This window comes from Mesoplodon mirus (assembly GCF_964341445.2).
Source record: "Mesoplodon mirus genome assembly, chromosome: 3".
Classification (NCBI taxonomy): Eukaryota; Metazoa; Chordata; class Mammalia; order Artiodactyla; family Ziphiidae; genus Mesoplodon; species Mesoplodon mirus.
Window position 1 is genome coordinate 102,610,363 of NC_138978.1, and position 16,521 is coordinate 102,626,883.

A 16,521-nucleotide genomic window follows, 5' to 3' on the forward strand; every position below is an offset into this window, starting at 1 on the left:
GTTGAACAGCAGCGGTGAAAGCAGGCATCCTTATCTTTGTTCCTGACCTTAGGGAGAAAGCTTTTACTCATTAACTATTGAGTATGATGTTAGGTTGGTTTTACATAAATGATCTTCACCATGCTGAGGAAGTTCCAGTTTATTCTTAGTTCTCTGAGAGCTTTTATCAGCAAAGTGTTTGATTTTGTCAAATGTCTTTTCTGCATCAATTGAGATGATTGCATGTTGTTTCTTTTTTTCCTTCATTCTATTAATGTGATGTATATTAAACTGATTGATTGCTTTTTTATGTTGAACCACCTTGCATCCTGCAATCAATCCACTTGGTCAGAATGCATAATCCTTTTAATATGCTGATGGATTTGGTTTACCAGTATTTTGTTGATTTTTGCTTCTATGTTTATAAGAGGTATTGGTCTGTAGTTTTCTTGTAATATTTTCACTTGGTTTTGCTATCAGGGTAATGCTGGCCTCACAGAATGAGTTAGGAAGTGTTTCCTCCTCATATTTTTTGGAAAATTTTGAGGATTGTTAACGCTTCCTAAATGTTTGTAGAATTCACCAGTAAAGCCATCTGATCCCAGTCTTGTCTTTGTTGTGAAGCTTTTTGATTACTGATTCAATCTCTTTACTCATTATAGATCTGTTGAGATTTTCTATTTCTTTCTGAGTCAGTTTAGTAATTTGTGTTTCTAAGGAATTTGTTTATTTCATCTAAGTTATTTAATTTGTTGGCTTACAACTGGTCACAGTATTCTCCTATAATCTTTTTCATTATTGTAAGGTTGATAGTTTTATTTTTGATTTTAGTTATTTGTGTTTTCTTTTTCTTTGTCAGTCTAGCTAAGGGCTTGTCAATTTTATTGATACTTTCAAAGAACCAACTTTTGGTTTTGTTGATTCCCTCTGTTGTTTTCCTTTTCTCTATTTTATTTCTCTCTCTTCTAATCTTTATTATTTCCTTCCTTCTGCTAGCTTTGGGTCTAGCTTGCTCTTCCTTTTCCTAGCTCTTCAAGGCATAAAATTAGGTTATTGATTTGAGATCTTTCTTCTTTTTTAATGTAAGCATTTGCAGCTATAAATTTCTCCCTGAGCACTGCTTTTGCTGCATTCCATAATTTTGTTGTATATTTGGTATGTTGTACTCATTTTCATTAGTCTCTAAGTATTTTCTAATTTCCCTTGTGATTTCTTCTTTGATCCAGTGGTTGTTTAAGAGTGTGTTGATTACTTTTTACAAATTTTGGATTTTAAAATTTTCCTTCTGCTATCAATTTCTAGCTTCATTCCACTGTGGTCAGAGGAGATACTTTACATGATTTCAAATCTTTTAAAAGTTATTGAGACTTGTTTTGCATCCTAACACATGGTCTATCCTAAAGAACACTGCACGTGCACTGGAAAAGAATGTGTATTCCACTATTGTTGAGTGTTCTATAGATGTCTATTATGTCCAGCTGGTTTACAGTGTTGTTCAAGTCCTCTATAACCTTACTGATCTTCTGTTAAATGTTCTATCCATTACTGCAAGTGGGGTATTGATGTCTCCAACTATTATTGCAGAACTGTCTATTTCTCCCTTCAGCTCTGCCAATGTTTGCCTCATATATTTTGGGATTCTGCTGTTTTGTGCATATCCATATGTACTTTTAAGAATAATTTTTCTACTTCATTCTAAATATTTAGTCAAAACCAAAAAAACTTATTCAACTTATTAAACCTACTTACTCACCCCTTATAAGTGGGGATAATATATATAAGATAAAAGTTACACCCTATTTCACAGTACAATTTCCTTCCCAAAGCACCACAGAAAAATAATCTGGAACTCTAAAGGCTTAGATAAAGTATTATTCTATATTATAAACGTCATAATTTCTTGCTCATTAAATCTAATTAGCAAAATACAGAGCATATATCTTAAAAATACAAGCTGTCCACATTTAATGCAAGTTCAATTACGTGAGTGCTCAAACATGCAGAAGCAATGTCAACTGTGATATTTTAAATTGTTAATAAATCCATCCATTAAAAATGCTCCAAAATATACAGTGATAACTAAAAATACTATAAATTCTTAAGGAAGAGGAGAGAAAATGATCTAATAAATAAGAAAATCTAGATATTCTCTCTCCTACTCTCAAATATCAGAAAATTCTTTTTAAATTCTATCCAAGCAAATAGTATTACTTCTTACAAAGAGAATAACTCTAAAAGACTCAAGGTGTAGTAAGTATTACCTCATTTTTTTCTTGCTTAGCTGGTCCTGAATTCTGTGCTCCATTTGCAGGCTCTTTTTCTGAAACTGAACTCTGGCCCAGGATTTCACTGCTCATAGGCCGCTGTGCCTCAACAGGTGTATCACTTCAGGGCAAAAAAACAAAAAGGAAGAGGTAGGGGTAAAGAAAAACATATTGTAGTTAGAGAAATTTTAATGTTAAAAGTGAATATTTAGCCTAGGTGTTTATCAGATGCACAAAAACAGATTTTTAAATTTACTTTCTTCTCTTAAGTACACTATGTAAGGGATTTTTTAAAATAGAATGTGCTTATAATGGAAGAGCACTGCATTATTAAGCAAGGAGGGTAGGGGCTCCCATCTAAAATAATGCGTGTGGCCTTGGGAAAATCACTTACATTCTCTATGGCTCAGCTTCACCTACAAATTAATAGGTTAGATGACCTAATGCCTACATTCTCTTAAAGAACTCTTAATCTGTTATTTTGTTATCCAAACATCAATTTTCTTTCCTCTATTTCAATAAAATTTTAAGAATAGTTGAGATTTTATTAAAAGGCTTTCTTTATTTGCATTTAACACAAAAGCTAAACATACCTCTTTCAAATTAAAAAAATTTTTTATACTAATTATTTTTATTTATTTATTTAAATTTTATTTAAAATTTATTTTATTTTTGGCTGCATTGAGTCTTTGTTGCTGCACACAGGCTTTCTCTAGTTGCGGCGAGTGGGGGCTGCTCTTCATTGCAGTGTGTGGGCTTCTCATTGCAGTGGATTCTCTTGTTGCAGAGCACAGGCTCTAGGCATGCAGGCTTCAGTAGTTGTGGCACATGGGCTCAGTAGTTGTGGCTCGTAGGCTCTAGAGCGCAGGCTCAGTAGTTGTGGCACACTGGCTTAGTTGCTCCACGGCATGTGGGATCTTCCCAGACCAGGGCTTGAACCGTGTCCCCTGCATTGGCAGGCGGATTCTTAACCACCACACCACTGGGGAAGTCCCCAAATATTTTTAATGTATACTAATTAGTAAGCTTGATGTCTTATGTCAGGCTGTTCCTAACAGTCTTCTAAAATACTAGCAATTTCTAATTTTCACAGTTATGCTGTTCAAAGTTTTTAATAACTAAGATTATCCAAAGATGACAAATACCACATTCACATAGATTACTTATCAGTAAAAGGCACCACAGGAACAAGTAAAAAAGTAAATTGATTTTTGTCTTCAATTAATTTGATTAGGATATGACTTCCTAACGGCCTCTCCAGGCAGAAGTATGTAAGACATATCAAAATATAGGTCTAGGGTTTAGAAAAGCAGAGCTAGACAGTCATCTTCACAAAGGCACCATTAGTTAGGAGCCTAGTAGTCTTAAGTACCTAAACATACATACACACACATGCACCCTGAGGAGGAAGTAGAAAGACCTGGGAAGAGTTTTCAGCTACCAGACTGTGCTGTAAGCTGCTAATGACCATAGGAAGCCCCATTTTAGTCCATAAATTGAATTTGTAAGAGTTATTAACTGTATAGAGATAGAATAAAACAACCTTTATAAAGTAACATTTGATTTAATTTTGCAATTTATACAGCACTTCCACATGCATTATCTCATTTAACTTGCATAATATCCTGTAAAATAGGTTAAAACTCCCATTTCACACATGAGGAAACAGACTCAAAAAAGTCATTTTCCCAAAAATACACAGTAAATAAAGCTAGGACTTGAATCCAGGTCTTCAGACTCCAAATCCAATGCTGGCACATGTATGAGAATAGATCTTTTTTCCTGCCATTTCATTTTGAGACCATTATATTGTATAGTCACAGCTTGTGTATTTCAACTGATTTTTATTACTTTTTTATTTTGAGTTGGTTTCTGTTCGAGTAAAAAGATATCCTTCAAAATGCCACACACTCTTTTAAAAACTTTTCTTCTGTGTTTTATCTTCTTCTTCACCATAGTAACTCAATCATATCCTGGGGATGCAGCACAGTGCTAGCACAGAGTAGACAATCAAATATTTTTAAATGAATCCTGACTTCAAATTACCACAAGAAGGAATCTCTTTATGTTGCATTTTAACATAATTGATCTAACTGAGCTTTCCAATATTTTTTAATTACACCTAAAATATTCTTTAAAACCAGGTAAACTTTTTTCCAAAGTAAATTTTTATACTTTATCCACGGCACAATAGCTCTCCCATAGTATGTTATTAGTAGCCCTTTTGACACACTGTACTTTCCAAGGGTATGAACCCTGAACAGGGGAAATTGATATTTATTAAGCACTAAGCACATGTTTACCACTCTGCAAGTCAACACTCTATTTTATAGAGGAGGTCATTGAGGCTCAGAGAGATTAAGTAACCATCCCAAGATCACACAGTTAGAAAATGGCAAGGCTACAGTTCAAACCCAAGTCTGACTCCAAAGACCATGTTCTATTCATTGTTCTACACTGCTTTGTCTCATAAGTTTTCCAATTTCAGAGACATGACAGATGTTTTCTGGGTTATTACTACTGCTCAGCTAATAACACACGTATTACTTACCTTTTGACATGTCACGTTTTACCCCACTGCTTATCGATAATGGTCTAATAACTTATATTCCACTTCTTTCCATCTTTATTCAGTCATTCCTCAATTTACAGTAGTTGTTTTACATAGGGAATAGCACATGTAGAGTCAAATTTGGCTGGATTTTTGTGTGTCTTTTTTCTTTATAAAGACAATCCCACTGGTGTACAATTCAAAACATGCTATTCATTATATCAACCAAGAAGATCCTATCATCTCATGTACTCAGAAGAATATCAGCAGTTCCCCCAGAATTGAAGCCCAGCATCCCAAACAATGAGAATTTTCTCTAAGGGGATCAGAAAGCCCAAGAAAACTTTAAGATAGTCTCTACCAATGCTCAAGATTCTCTATTCCTTTAGGATTTAGATAATAGGATGTTCCTATATTAAATTATATTCATTCATTTTTATCACTAGATATCATCTTTATATTTCAAATATAAAATACAGAGCAATAAGATGCCTTAGGAAGTCACCCTAGGCTCTGGGAAGTCCCTCACTTAACTGATCCCAGAATCCTCTCCTCTCTTTAAAGAACATTAAAGAAAATCATACCCACCCACCTCAACAATCTCACAGCAACTTAACAGAAAATGCTTCCATAAATATTTATCCTGTAATTCTTGTGCCTTAACCCTTAACTAAAGATCACCTCCTGTTTTAGTTAGAAATAGAAATTCCAAGTCCAGTGCTCCTTCTTCAATAAAGAATGCCTTCAACTATCCTATATGAATAGTAAAAGGTTTAGGTTTAGTTTTTGTGCTTTTAATAAACTTATTGCAGTCGATAGTAATACTTCATAGCATCAACTCTGAGTATAGGAAACCAGGATGTGTCCCCAGTGGGTTTCCTGGAAAATGGAGGCAGGAAGTTTCCTAAGCCTTGAAATAAAGAACTGCTAATCAGGAAATTATTATTTCAAGCCAGGTTTGAAGGAAAAACTGAGTGGTAGTCTTAATACTTAATTTCCTCATGTATGTATATAAAGAATTACTAAAAAAAGATAAGTGGAAATAATCAGAGATTTTTATACATACATGTTCAATACGTAATATTTATGGGAAACAGTCTACTCTCCTACAATAAGGAACTAGGTAAAATCATGATCCAGTCATACAATGGAATACTGCACACACCATTAATCACTGACCTCAATAAATGTTTAAAAATATGGGAAAAAGTCATGATTTATCAAGTAAAAAAAGCAAATTATATGAAAATATATATAGCACCTTCTCAATTTTTAAAAATGTATTCATAGGAAAAATGTTGGTCATCTAAGTGCAATATTGTGTGGGATTTTAATTGCCTTATTGATACCCTTCCATATTTTCCAAAATTTCTTCAATGCACATGTACTGCCTTTATAACCAGCAAAATGATAATACAGGATACAAAAATAAAGGTTTTCCCTGATAATTGTAATTATCAAAATTTTTAAAACGCCTTATAAATCAAGTTTTAAAGACTTTCAACTAAATGGACTTGAACATTTAGAAAACACACACACACACACACACACACACACACACACACACACCCCAATTAGATTATCTCACACTTGTGGAGATCTCCCAATTTTCATGAGCAAATACTTACCGTTCAGGGGATTCTTCATAAATACTGTGACATTCTGTATTCTCAAGCATGAGACTTCTACTGAGGTTTTGTACCCCTGGATAATGGAAGTTAGCAAAGGAGTGTGACATTGGAGAAGTTTTGTTCCCAAGGTCTGAAATTCTCTTATCGTGACTGGTTAGTCCACAAGTGAGACCGTCTAAAGCAGGATTCAGAGAGCGGGTCATATAGGCATCAGCTGACTGAGGCCTTCTCATTGGAGATGATGGATAGGGAGAAAGTTTGCTGATAAGAGGAGTCAAAAGATCAGCATATGCAGCTTTTGTGGGTTTCAGAAGTTTGTCAACATGAATATTAAGCATTTTCTGTTCAAAAGCACAAGAGAAGACCGAAGATGGGAGATTCTGAAGCCATGACAATAAACTCAGATCCAAATCATCACAACCATTACCACATAAGAGGTCGATGCCAAGTAGTACTTCACTTTCTGTAATTTCTTCTCCAGTTGCTTTACTTTGACAAAATTCTACACAGCATTCATAAAGTAGGCCCTTCATTACAAGCTGAAATAAACGATTGTTACTTGCTTTAAAACCAGCCTCACTTAGCTTCCTATCAGCAGGGATGAATTCTGCAACCATGACACAAGCCTCTTCAAAACAGTGAACTCGTGCAGTGCTGGGATTCCAGTCCTTAAATTCAGCATGATTGGTCAGACGAGGCAAAGTCAAAAGCAAACAGAGCTTGCTGTAATCATCTTTAGAAGGACAGTACTCTTCTAGGGCATGTAAACATTGCACAGCTTCTTGCATGGTAAATTCCAGCTGTAAGAAAAACATAAGTGATTGCCATAAAGAGAGATATGAAAACAATGAGAGTATTTTATTCAAATATAAAGACACTTTACGAACTTTCACAAACTGTTCATTTGCAAAAGGATAAACTCATGTCACAGAATACTCATATAATTGTGGGCTATTTAACAACTTTCAAGTCAGGAACCAAAATGTTTTTTACTCCTAAAATAAAGGTTTTAAAATTTGGTTATTAGCACATTAAACTTTTACCTATAAAAAAAGTGTTGTAATTCAGACTTAATACTATCATTTTCAAATGTATAATTTTTTAAGAGTAAGGATAATTAAGTTTTCTAGCAGTGAAACTGAAGCATGCCAAAATTCAATTATTTATTATAGCTTGCTATCACTCCAGCTTACTCAAAAAGCAAAAGAGCCATTCTCAAACTTACCTTAGGACAAATGTGTGTGGGAAAGAAAGCAAATCAAGAAAGGGAACACCTACAGTTCATTTCTACAAAAACAGTGCAGAGACAGAACAAAAGGAAGCTTAGCTGAAAAACAAATTACAATAATTTGTATAGTGAATATTATCTTAGGATCATAAGCTTTTGATGATGTAAGGAACCTTAGAGCTTGCATAGCACAGCTTCTATATCTTACCTGTGGGAAAAGTTAGGGTGCAGTTTTTTGGGGTTTTTTTTTACATCTTTATTGGAGTATAATTGCTTTACAATGGTGTGTTAGTTTCTGCTTTATAACAAAGTGAATCAGTTATACATATACGTATGTTCCCATATCTCTTCCCTCTTGCGTCTCCCTCCCTCCCACCCTCCCTATCCCACCCCTCTAAGTGGTCACAAAGCATAGGGTGCAGATTTAACCTAAGTAATTCAGTTGGTTAGTGACGAAGACAGAATAAAAATTCTTATTGACTAATATTCCAGTGTTCTTTCCACTTTTTTCTTTTTTTTGGCCACAACATGCAGCACGCAGAATCTTAGTTCCCCGACCAGGGATCAAACCCGTGCCCCCTGCAATGGAAGCATGGAGTCTTAACCACTGGACTACCAGCGAAGTCCTTCTTTCCTCTTTTAAACATCATTATCTGCAAACATTTCTCTATTATTTCAATGATTACTTACTGGCACTTAATAAAAGTTTCTTTGGTTTTGGATGCAACAATACTAATATTAAAACTTTAAAAGTATCTCTCTAATCAAAAAGGATTTAATATCATTAAATCTAAATTGTTATTAAAAATACACACTGTATTAAAAAAACACCTTTGGGGAATTCCCTGGCTGTCCAGTGGTTAGGACTCTGTGCTTTCACTGCTGAGGGCCCAGGTTCAATCCTTGGTCAGGGAACTAAGATTCTACAAGCTGCACTGTGCAGCCAAAAAAAAAAAAAAAAAAAAAAAAAGAGTTAAAAAACACACCTCTGGATCAAAGAAAGTACTGAAAAGACAGAAAGAGGAAGTAAACATAATCCACTTCTGGGATAAGAAAAGAAGCAATGATGTAGAGTCATCAAGTCAAACATCTTTTGCTATCTATATCACCTTAAACAAGAGGGGAGCACACACTCTCCAACCAGACAGCCACTCATTTATCATCTTTGCCTAAATCACAGAACAAATTCAGAAGCACTACAGACTGAAAGTACTACATCTGCAAAAGAGCAGATCTTGCCCCATACCTGCTCATAAAAGCTTTGAAAACTCATGATACTAATCTTTTGCTTTAGTGAATAGAATACTTATGACTGAAACAAGACTGTGGCGCAAACCTTTAGGAATAAAAATCTTACATGCTGGGGCTCATCTTCTGCTGACATTGCATTGTTAACACATAAAGCTTCTAAAAACTTCTGCTTCAGGATAATATAACGAAACCTGTGAAAAATAAAATATGAAACATTAAAATGATTAAAATCTGAATTATAGCAATGTCGAAGACTAGAAATGAAACTCAAGTTCCTAAAGCAAAACAAGCCAAGATTTTCTTATAGGACTAATTATTTCTTTAAAAAAACACTTTAAAAAATTAATTTCCCAATGTCTCATAAATCAAATGTACTTATTAGTTACTGTAAGTACCTTTGCTTTCAGAAAATTCTTTAATTATTTTACAAAGCTGATCACACTGAAGCCATAATTAAAATAATTTCAGTAGCAAGTAATCACAATTTAATACTCAAAGGAAGGATTTCTATTTGCAATATTAATTCTAAGCAATCAAGTTTTCATGGAAGATGTCAAATGTCACCTAATATGAAATCAAAATCCTTTATATTCCAAATATTTTATTTCCCAAAATATGTCCTCTTTTCTTTTCAAACATGAAAAGGGTCTAATAAAAATAGAGCTGAAAGGATAGGAAGGAATGAACAACATTGCTAAAAAACCATAAGATAACTATAGACTTAAAACTTTTTAAAAGGGATTATTCAGAGAGGGGAAGGGAGTGTCTACCTGACTTCTCTATGAATCAAAAAATGTTGAGGGCTTCCCTGGTGGCGCAGTCGTTGAGAGTCCGCCTGCCGATGCAGGGGACACGGGTTTGTGCCCCGGTCCGGGAAGATCCCACATGCCACGGAGTGGCTGGGCCCGTGAGCCATGGCTGCTGATCCTGCGTGTCCGGAGCCTGTGCTCCGCAACGGAAGAGGCCACAGCAGTGAGAGGCCCGTGTACCGCGCGAAAAAAAAAAAAAAAAGTTGAATGCCTTAAGCACTTTAAAGAAAAGTGTTTCTAAGGGCTGAAAGAAAATAATAATGAACTTCACAGTCATTCTTTCAACCACTGTTGTAACAGCAAATATGTGTCCAATAAAACAAAATCCCTGCCTTCAGGAAGAGGGTCATCTAATGGAAGCAACCCAAGTACCCATCAACAGATGACTGGATTAAGAAGCTGTGGTGCGTTGCGTGCATGTGTACACACATACACACACAATGAACTATTATTCAGCCATAAAAAAGAACAAAATAATGCAATTTGCAGCAACATGGATGGACTTAGAGATTGTCATACTGAGTGAAGTAAGTCAGACAGAAAAGGACAAATATCATATGATATCGCTTATATGTGGAATCTAAAAAGTGGTACAAATGAACTTATTTACATAGAAATAGAGTTACAGATGTGGAAAACAAACTTATGGTTAACAGGGGGGAAGGGGAGGAGGGATAAATTGGGAGATTGGGATTGACATATACACACTACTCTATATGAAATAAATAACTAATAAAGACCTACTGTATAGCACAGGAAACTCTACTCAATACTCTGTAATGACCTACATGGGAAAAGAATCTAAAAAAGAGTGGATATATGTATAACTGAATCACTTTGCTGTACACCTGAAACTAACACAACATTGTAAATCAACTATACTTCAATAAAATTTTTTTAAAGTCACACAAGGAAGCAGAAAAAGAATGAAATATTGCCATCTGCAAAAACATGGATGAACCTAGAGAATATTGTGCTTACTGAAATAAGTCAGACAAAGAAAGACAAATACTATATGATAACACTTATATGTAGAATCTAAAAAATAATACAAATGAATATATATACAAAACAGAAACAGACTCACAGACACAGAAAACAAACTTGTGGTTACCAAAATGAGGGGGGGGATGGGGAGGGATAAGTTAGGGGTATGAGATTAACAAAGGCAAACTACTATACATAAAACAGGTAAGCAACAAGGATTAATGGTATAGCACAGAGAATTATACCCAATATCTTGTAATAACCTATAATGGAATATAATCTGCAAAAATACTGAAACACTATGCTGTATACCTGAAACTAACACAATATTATAAATCAACTATATTTCAATTTTTTTAAAAAAAGAAGATGGTCATCTAATAAATTGCATGAAATATGTATAGGATTCAGCAAGATTTCAAAGGAGTAAGAAACCAGGTCTACCAGAAATAGTGAGAGTCTTACAAGAAATGACTCTTGGAAGATGATCAAGAATGTGTTATGTAAAGGCAGAAGATGATGTAAGAAACAGTATCCCAGATAAATGAAGAATGTATAAAAGCAAAGAGTGAGGGCTTCCCGGGTGGCGCAGTGGTTGAGAGTTCGCCTGCCGATGCAGGGGACACGGGTTTGTGCCCTGGTCCAGGAAGATCCCACATGCCGCGGAGAGGCTGGGCCCGTGAGCCATGGCCGCTGAGCCTGCGCGTCCAGAGCCTGTGCTCCGCAACAGGAGAGGCCACAACAGTGAGAGGCCCGCGTACCACAAAAAAAAAAAAAAAAAAAAAAGCAAAGAGGTATCAAATAGCATGGTTTACAGAGAATCAGAAACTAATATGAGGTTCCACTTCTGATAATGGTGGAGTAACTTGTACCTGGCTAACCTTTCTGCAAATAACAATTAAACCCTAGATTAAATGCAAAAAATATTTGAAAGCACTGAAGAAAAAAAAAAAGCTGGCATAACTAGAGGGAAGTCAATCCTTGAAAAAGGGAACTTTAGGGGGTAAGACTGAAGGGTATAAGGCCTTCCAGCTGAGGGCACTCCCCAGTCCACACAGTGTGAGCTAGAACTCAGGCAGAAAGCTGCAGTTTTACAGGCTTTGGAGAAGTCAGGCTTTTGAGAAGTTCAGCTGCCAGAACAGCTGAAAAGTGGTGGGCAGGGTAGGAGGATCGAAAAAAAGAGGAAACCACAATGAAAAATATACCAAAATCTACTGTATAAACTGTGCCTAAATCCTTGGTCATCCCTAAAACTGAAGATGCAAGGGAGACTCCAAAGAGCCCAGGGAAAGCAACAGATTGAAGGCTAAATAACTGAGCAGAGATTTCATCTGGTGTCCACTAGGTGAGGGACAGAGTTTGCATTCTGAAGTACAACAAAGTAAACTCCCTGCATGAATAAAAATCAGTACCTTCCAAAGGAAGATAACAGAAATCCAGAGTTTCAACAATGAATCCCAATGTGCAAAACACGTTAAAAAATGACTAAACGTGAAAAAAGAGTGACTCATAGTTAAGAGAAAACGCAATCAATAGAAACTGAGCCTGATATAACCTAAAAGTTGGAATTAGCAAATAAGGACTCTTAGTGAACAAGCAGTTATTAAAAATATGTTCAAGGGCTTACTGGGAAGTACAGTCACAATGAACAAACAGATAGGAATATCTCAGAGAAAAATTATAAATAAAAGTAAATTCTGCAACCAAAAAGTACAATATCTGAAATGAAAAATTCATTGTTTATGAGCAGATTGCTAATAACTGAAGAAAGTGTCAATAAACATTAAGGTAAATCAACAGAAATAATCCAGACTGAAGAATACACAGAAAAAATGTTTTTCTTAAAAAAGGAACAAAGCCTCAAAACTGTGGAACAATATCAATCTGTCTAATATTGTATACTTAGAAGAAGAAAAAGGGGCAGAAAATATTTTTGAAGATATAATTGCCAAAAACTTCCCAAACCTGATGAAAGACATAAACTTATAGATCCAAAAAGCTCAGCAAACCCCAAGCAGGAAAAAATACAAATAAATCACACTTAGGCACATCAAAATCAAACTGCTGAAAACTAATGACAAGGAGAAAATCTTGAAGGCAGCCAGTAGAAGAAGAAAAGAAAGAAAGAAACATTACATACAAGAGAATTAAGGATAACTGTTTGTCAGAAATAATGGAGGCCAGGAAACAACGGAATGACATCTTTATATTCTTTGTACTATCATGAAGAAACAACTGCTTCAGACATGGCCCTTGTGATGTTTTATATATAGACACTGTTGACTAAGGGGTTTATATATCAGATGTTCAACTAATTGAAGTACATGCAAGCTGTCCTCTAGAAGTTCTCCAACTCAATGGGATTGAGTGTACTATTTGCTAGGAAAGCTAATAGTCTTGTTTTTAAATTTTTTTTTTTTTGCGGTACGCGGGCTTCTCACTGTTGTGGCCTCTCCCGTTGCGGAGCACAGGCTCCGGACTCGCAGGCTCAGCAGCCATGGCTCACGGGCCTACCCGCTCCGCGGCATGTGGGATCTTCCTGGACTGGGGCACGAATCCGTGTCCCCTGCATCGGCAGGCGGACTCTCAACCACTGCACCGTGCCACCAGGGAAGTCCTAAATTTTTGTTTATTGTTTTGTTTTGCTCATCTTCTACCAATGATAAGACACTAAAAAATTCAGATGAAATCTTACCTTTTTTTGTCAAATTTTTCCATACATTCTAGAGGCTGAATGAACTGAAGAACTTCATCCCATTGACCATCAAGGATTAGCTGCCTATATAAAGAAAAATCCACACATGCTATCAAATTTGTGTTACACTAATTAAAAGCAGAAGAGATGACAAGATAGCATTAGAACTTCACAAAGCAGGTAATGAGAATAACATTTTACTTGGTTTCTCAACCACTATAATAAACTTCCTCACAACTTATGTGTAACAGCATATGCTATATGAGAAGAATTTGTGAATCTGCACCCACTCCTCATTCTAAAATGTTTTTTTACCTATGTAAAAACATTGAACTAAGTCTAAAAGTTTCTTTATTTCCCCACTAATCTTATAGTTTAAAGTTATTCTGTATTATTCCGGGGCCAGTGTGTTGGTATGTTCCAGTCTCACTAAGTCATTGGTTCTCAACTGGGTGCAGTTTTGCCCCCTGGAGAAATCTGGCACTGTCTGGGGACATTTTTGGTTGTCACAACTAGGGTGCGACTGGCATCTTCAGGGTATAGGTCAGAAGTGCTGCTAAACACACTACAATGCACAGGAAAACCCCCACACTCACACAACAAAGAACCATCTGGCCCAAAATGTTAACAGTACTGAGGTTGAAAACCCTGCTCTAAACTGTGAATTCAACATCTTTGAGTCATTTAACACTAAAGTTTGTATTCTGAGAATGAAAACAGTAATGAATAATATCATATTTCATCCTACTTAAGTAGTCTACGGGAACTTCTAAAAGTTATAAGGCATTCGGATTACTGTTCTTCTTTTATAAAAGTAATTTCCCTATTTATGCTTTTTAGAACAGAAAATTTAAAAATAGGCAGGAAGTTTTCCGGGGTGGAGCCAGGGAGGGTGGGCGTTTAGGCTGCACCGACCCCTCAGCCCCACTCCAGGAGACGTTCGGAACCCAGGACATGTTGGGATTGAGGAGATACGAGGTGGCGCTGGAGGCTGAGGAGATCTACTGGGGTTGTTTCTACTTTTTCCCCTGGCTGCGCATGTGGTGGAGGGAGCAGAGCTCAGCGCACCCTCGGGAGCAGAAGCTGGAGCCTCTGCGGGGCCTGATAAGCTATCTGTCCAGCGGACTGGGCACTGCTCCCCAGCGCTCCGGTCGCAGCCTCCCCCGCCGCACCCCCCGCTGCCACTGCGCGCATTAAAGATTTAAACCAAAAAAAAAAAAAATAGGCAGGAAGATCGACAAAGGATTGCCAACTTTTGATTCGACAAAGAATGAATATTAATAAAAAGCAATCACAATATGTATCATAATCATTTTATAAAGGGACATTTTATTTTATTTTATTTTTTAAAGGTTTTTTAAAAATTTGTTTATTTTATTTATTTATTTTTGGCTGCATTGTGTCTTTGTTGCTGTGCACAGGCTTTCTCTAGTTACGGTGAGCGGGGCCTACTCTTTCGTTGCGGTGTGTGGGCTTCTCATTGAGGTGGCTTCTCTTGTTGCAGAGCACGGGCTCTAAGTGCTCGGGCTTCAGGAGTTGTGGCTCACGGGCTCTGGAACACGGGCTCAGTAGTTGTGGCGCACGGGCTTAGTTGCTCCGCGGCATGTGGAATCTTCCCAGACCAGGGCTGGAACCCATGTCCCCTGCATTGGCAGGCGGATTCTTAACCACTGCGCCACCAGGGAAGCCCTAAAGGGACATTTTAATATTTCAAAAGTAAGAAGGACACAATTTCAAAGGCCGGCAGCCCTTTAAGATGAATACATTTAGTTTAATGAAAAACTTACTATCCTGTAATTTCACCTAAGACCAGTAAAACTTCATAACAAACCATCAGGTTTCTGCAGGGGGATATCTGAGAGCCACTGCTAAATTCCAGAAGGAGCAATGACAGAGCCCAAAGAATACGGCCTCAGTACTGGTTCTTGACTATATCGTTGACTAAGCTCCCTGGGGCTGAATGACATTCATAATATCTAATACAGGGAAGTGCAATGAGTTTAAATAAACTCTAATATAATAAAGCTTTTTAAAAAGCTCCTTCTTCATGAGTTAGAAACACTTCATTTCTTAAGGCTTTCCTAGTCACAAAATGCTACATATCCAAGAATCTGTACTCCTTATCAAGGACATTTGGTATCACATAAGCACAGAATACATTTCTGCCTGGAAATTAGGGTTTTTCTTTTTCTATCCAATTCAAGGAAGGATATATTTAGCTTTCCATTTTGGCAAACATGTTAACTCCCTTTTGCTCTGTAATTCCACTTCCAAGAATCTTGTTTTAAGGAAATAATTCAAGATACAGAAATAGTCACATGTATGAAAGATGCTCAGTAGAGCATGTATTTAAGAAAAACTGCAATTTAATTGTCTAAAAATAGGGGAATCATTAGGAAATTAAGTAGATCGAACATTTTCAAAGCATAAATTTGTAATCACATACGAGAATTCTTATAATGTTAATGGATAAAGCAGTATACACAATTCTAAATACAACAGAATTGTTTTTTTTTCAATATGCACAGAAAATTATCAGTAGTATGTGTGGATGGTGGGCTGATTTTTCTTCTTTATTTTTCTATATTTTCTACAAAGAATATTTTATATAACGAGTATGTTTTACTTCTATAACATAAAAAAGGTATTTCAGAAATTTTTTTTTTAACTTTACAGAGTCTCTTGATTTCTTAATCAAATTTTTTGTGTGTGTGTGGTACATGGGCCTCTCACTGTTGTGGCCTCTCCCGTTGCAGAGCACAGGCTCCGGACGCGCAGGCTCAGCGGCCATGGCTCACAGGCCCAGCCGCTCCACAGCGTGTGGGATCTTCCCGGACCGGGGCACGAACCCATGTCCCCTGCATCGGCAGGCGGACTCTCAACCACTGCGCCACCAGGGAAGCCCAAATATTTTTTATGATGATGCCACAAACACAATAGAGTTGTGCCTCTTTTTAATGAATCTCTGGATCTTACTCCTGAAAACATTCTACAGAAAACTTTGTTTTGTAAACGTTCTTTATAAAAATAAACATTTAAAAAACTATACTTTGGGGCTTCCCTGGTGGCACAGTGGTTGAGAGTCCGCCTGCCGATGCAGGGGACACGGGTTCATGCCCCGGTCCG

The 16,521-nt window shown here is 36.6% G+C and overlaps 1 protein-coding gene across 2 annotated transcripts in view; it reads right to left on the reverse strand.

Annotated features, from left to right (window-relative positions):
- Positions 1-16,521, reverse strand: part of WDR47 (WD repeat domain 47) — a 56,476-nt gene that overhangs the window by 23,453 nt on the left and 16,502 nt on the right. For both annotated transcript variants that reach the window (XM_082613411.1, XM_082613410.1), the window contains exons 3-6: positions 13,396-13,479; positions 9,011-9,095; positions 6,423-7,225; positions 2,241-2,364 (exon numbers count right to left, since the gene is read on the reverse strand). In XM_082613411.1, the coding sequence (XP_082469537.1) occupies positions 2,241-2,364; positions 6,423-7,225; positions 9,011-9,095; positions 13,396-13,479 (1,096 nt within the window). The remainder of the gene's footprint in view (positions 1-2,240; positions 2,365-6,422; positions 7,226-9,010; positions 9,096-13,395; positions 13,480-16,521) is intronic.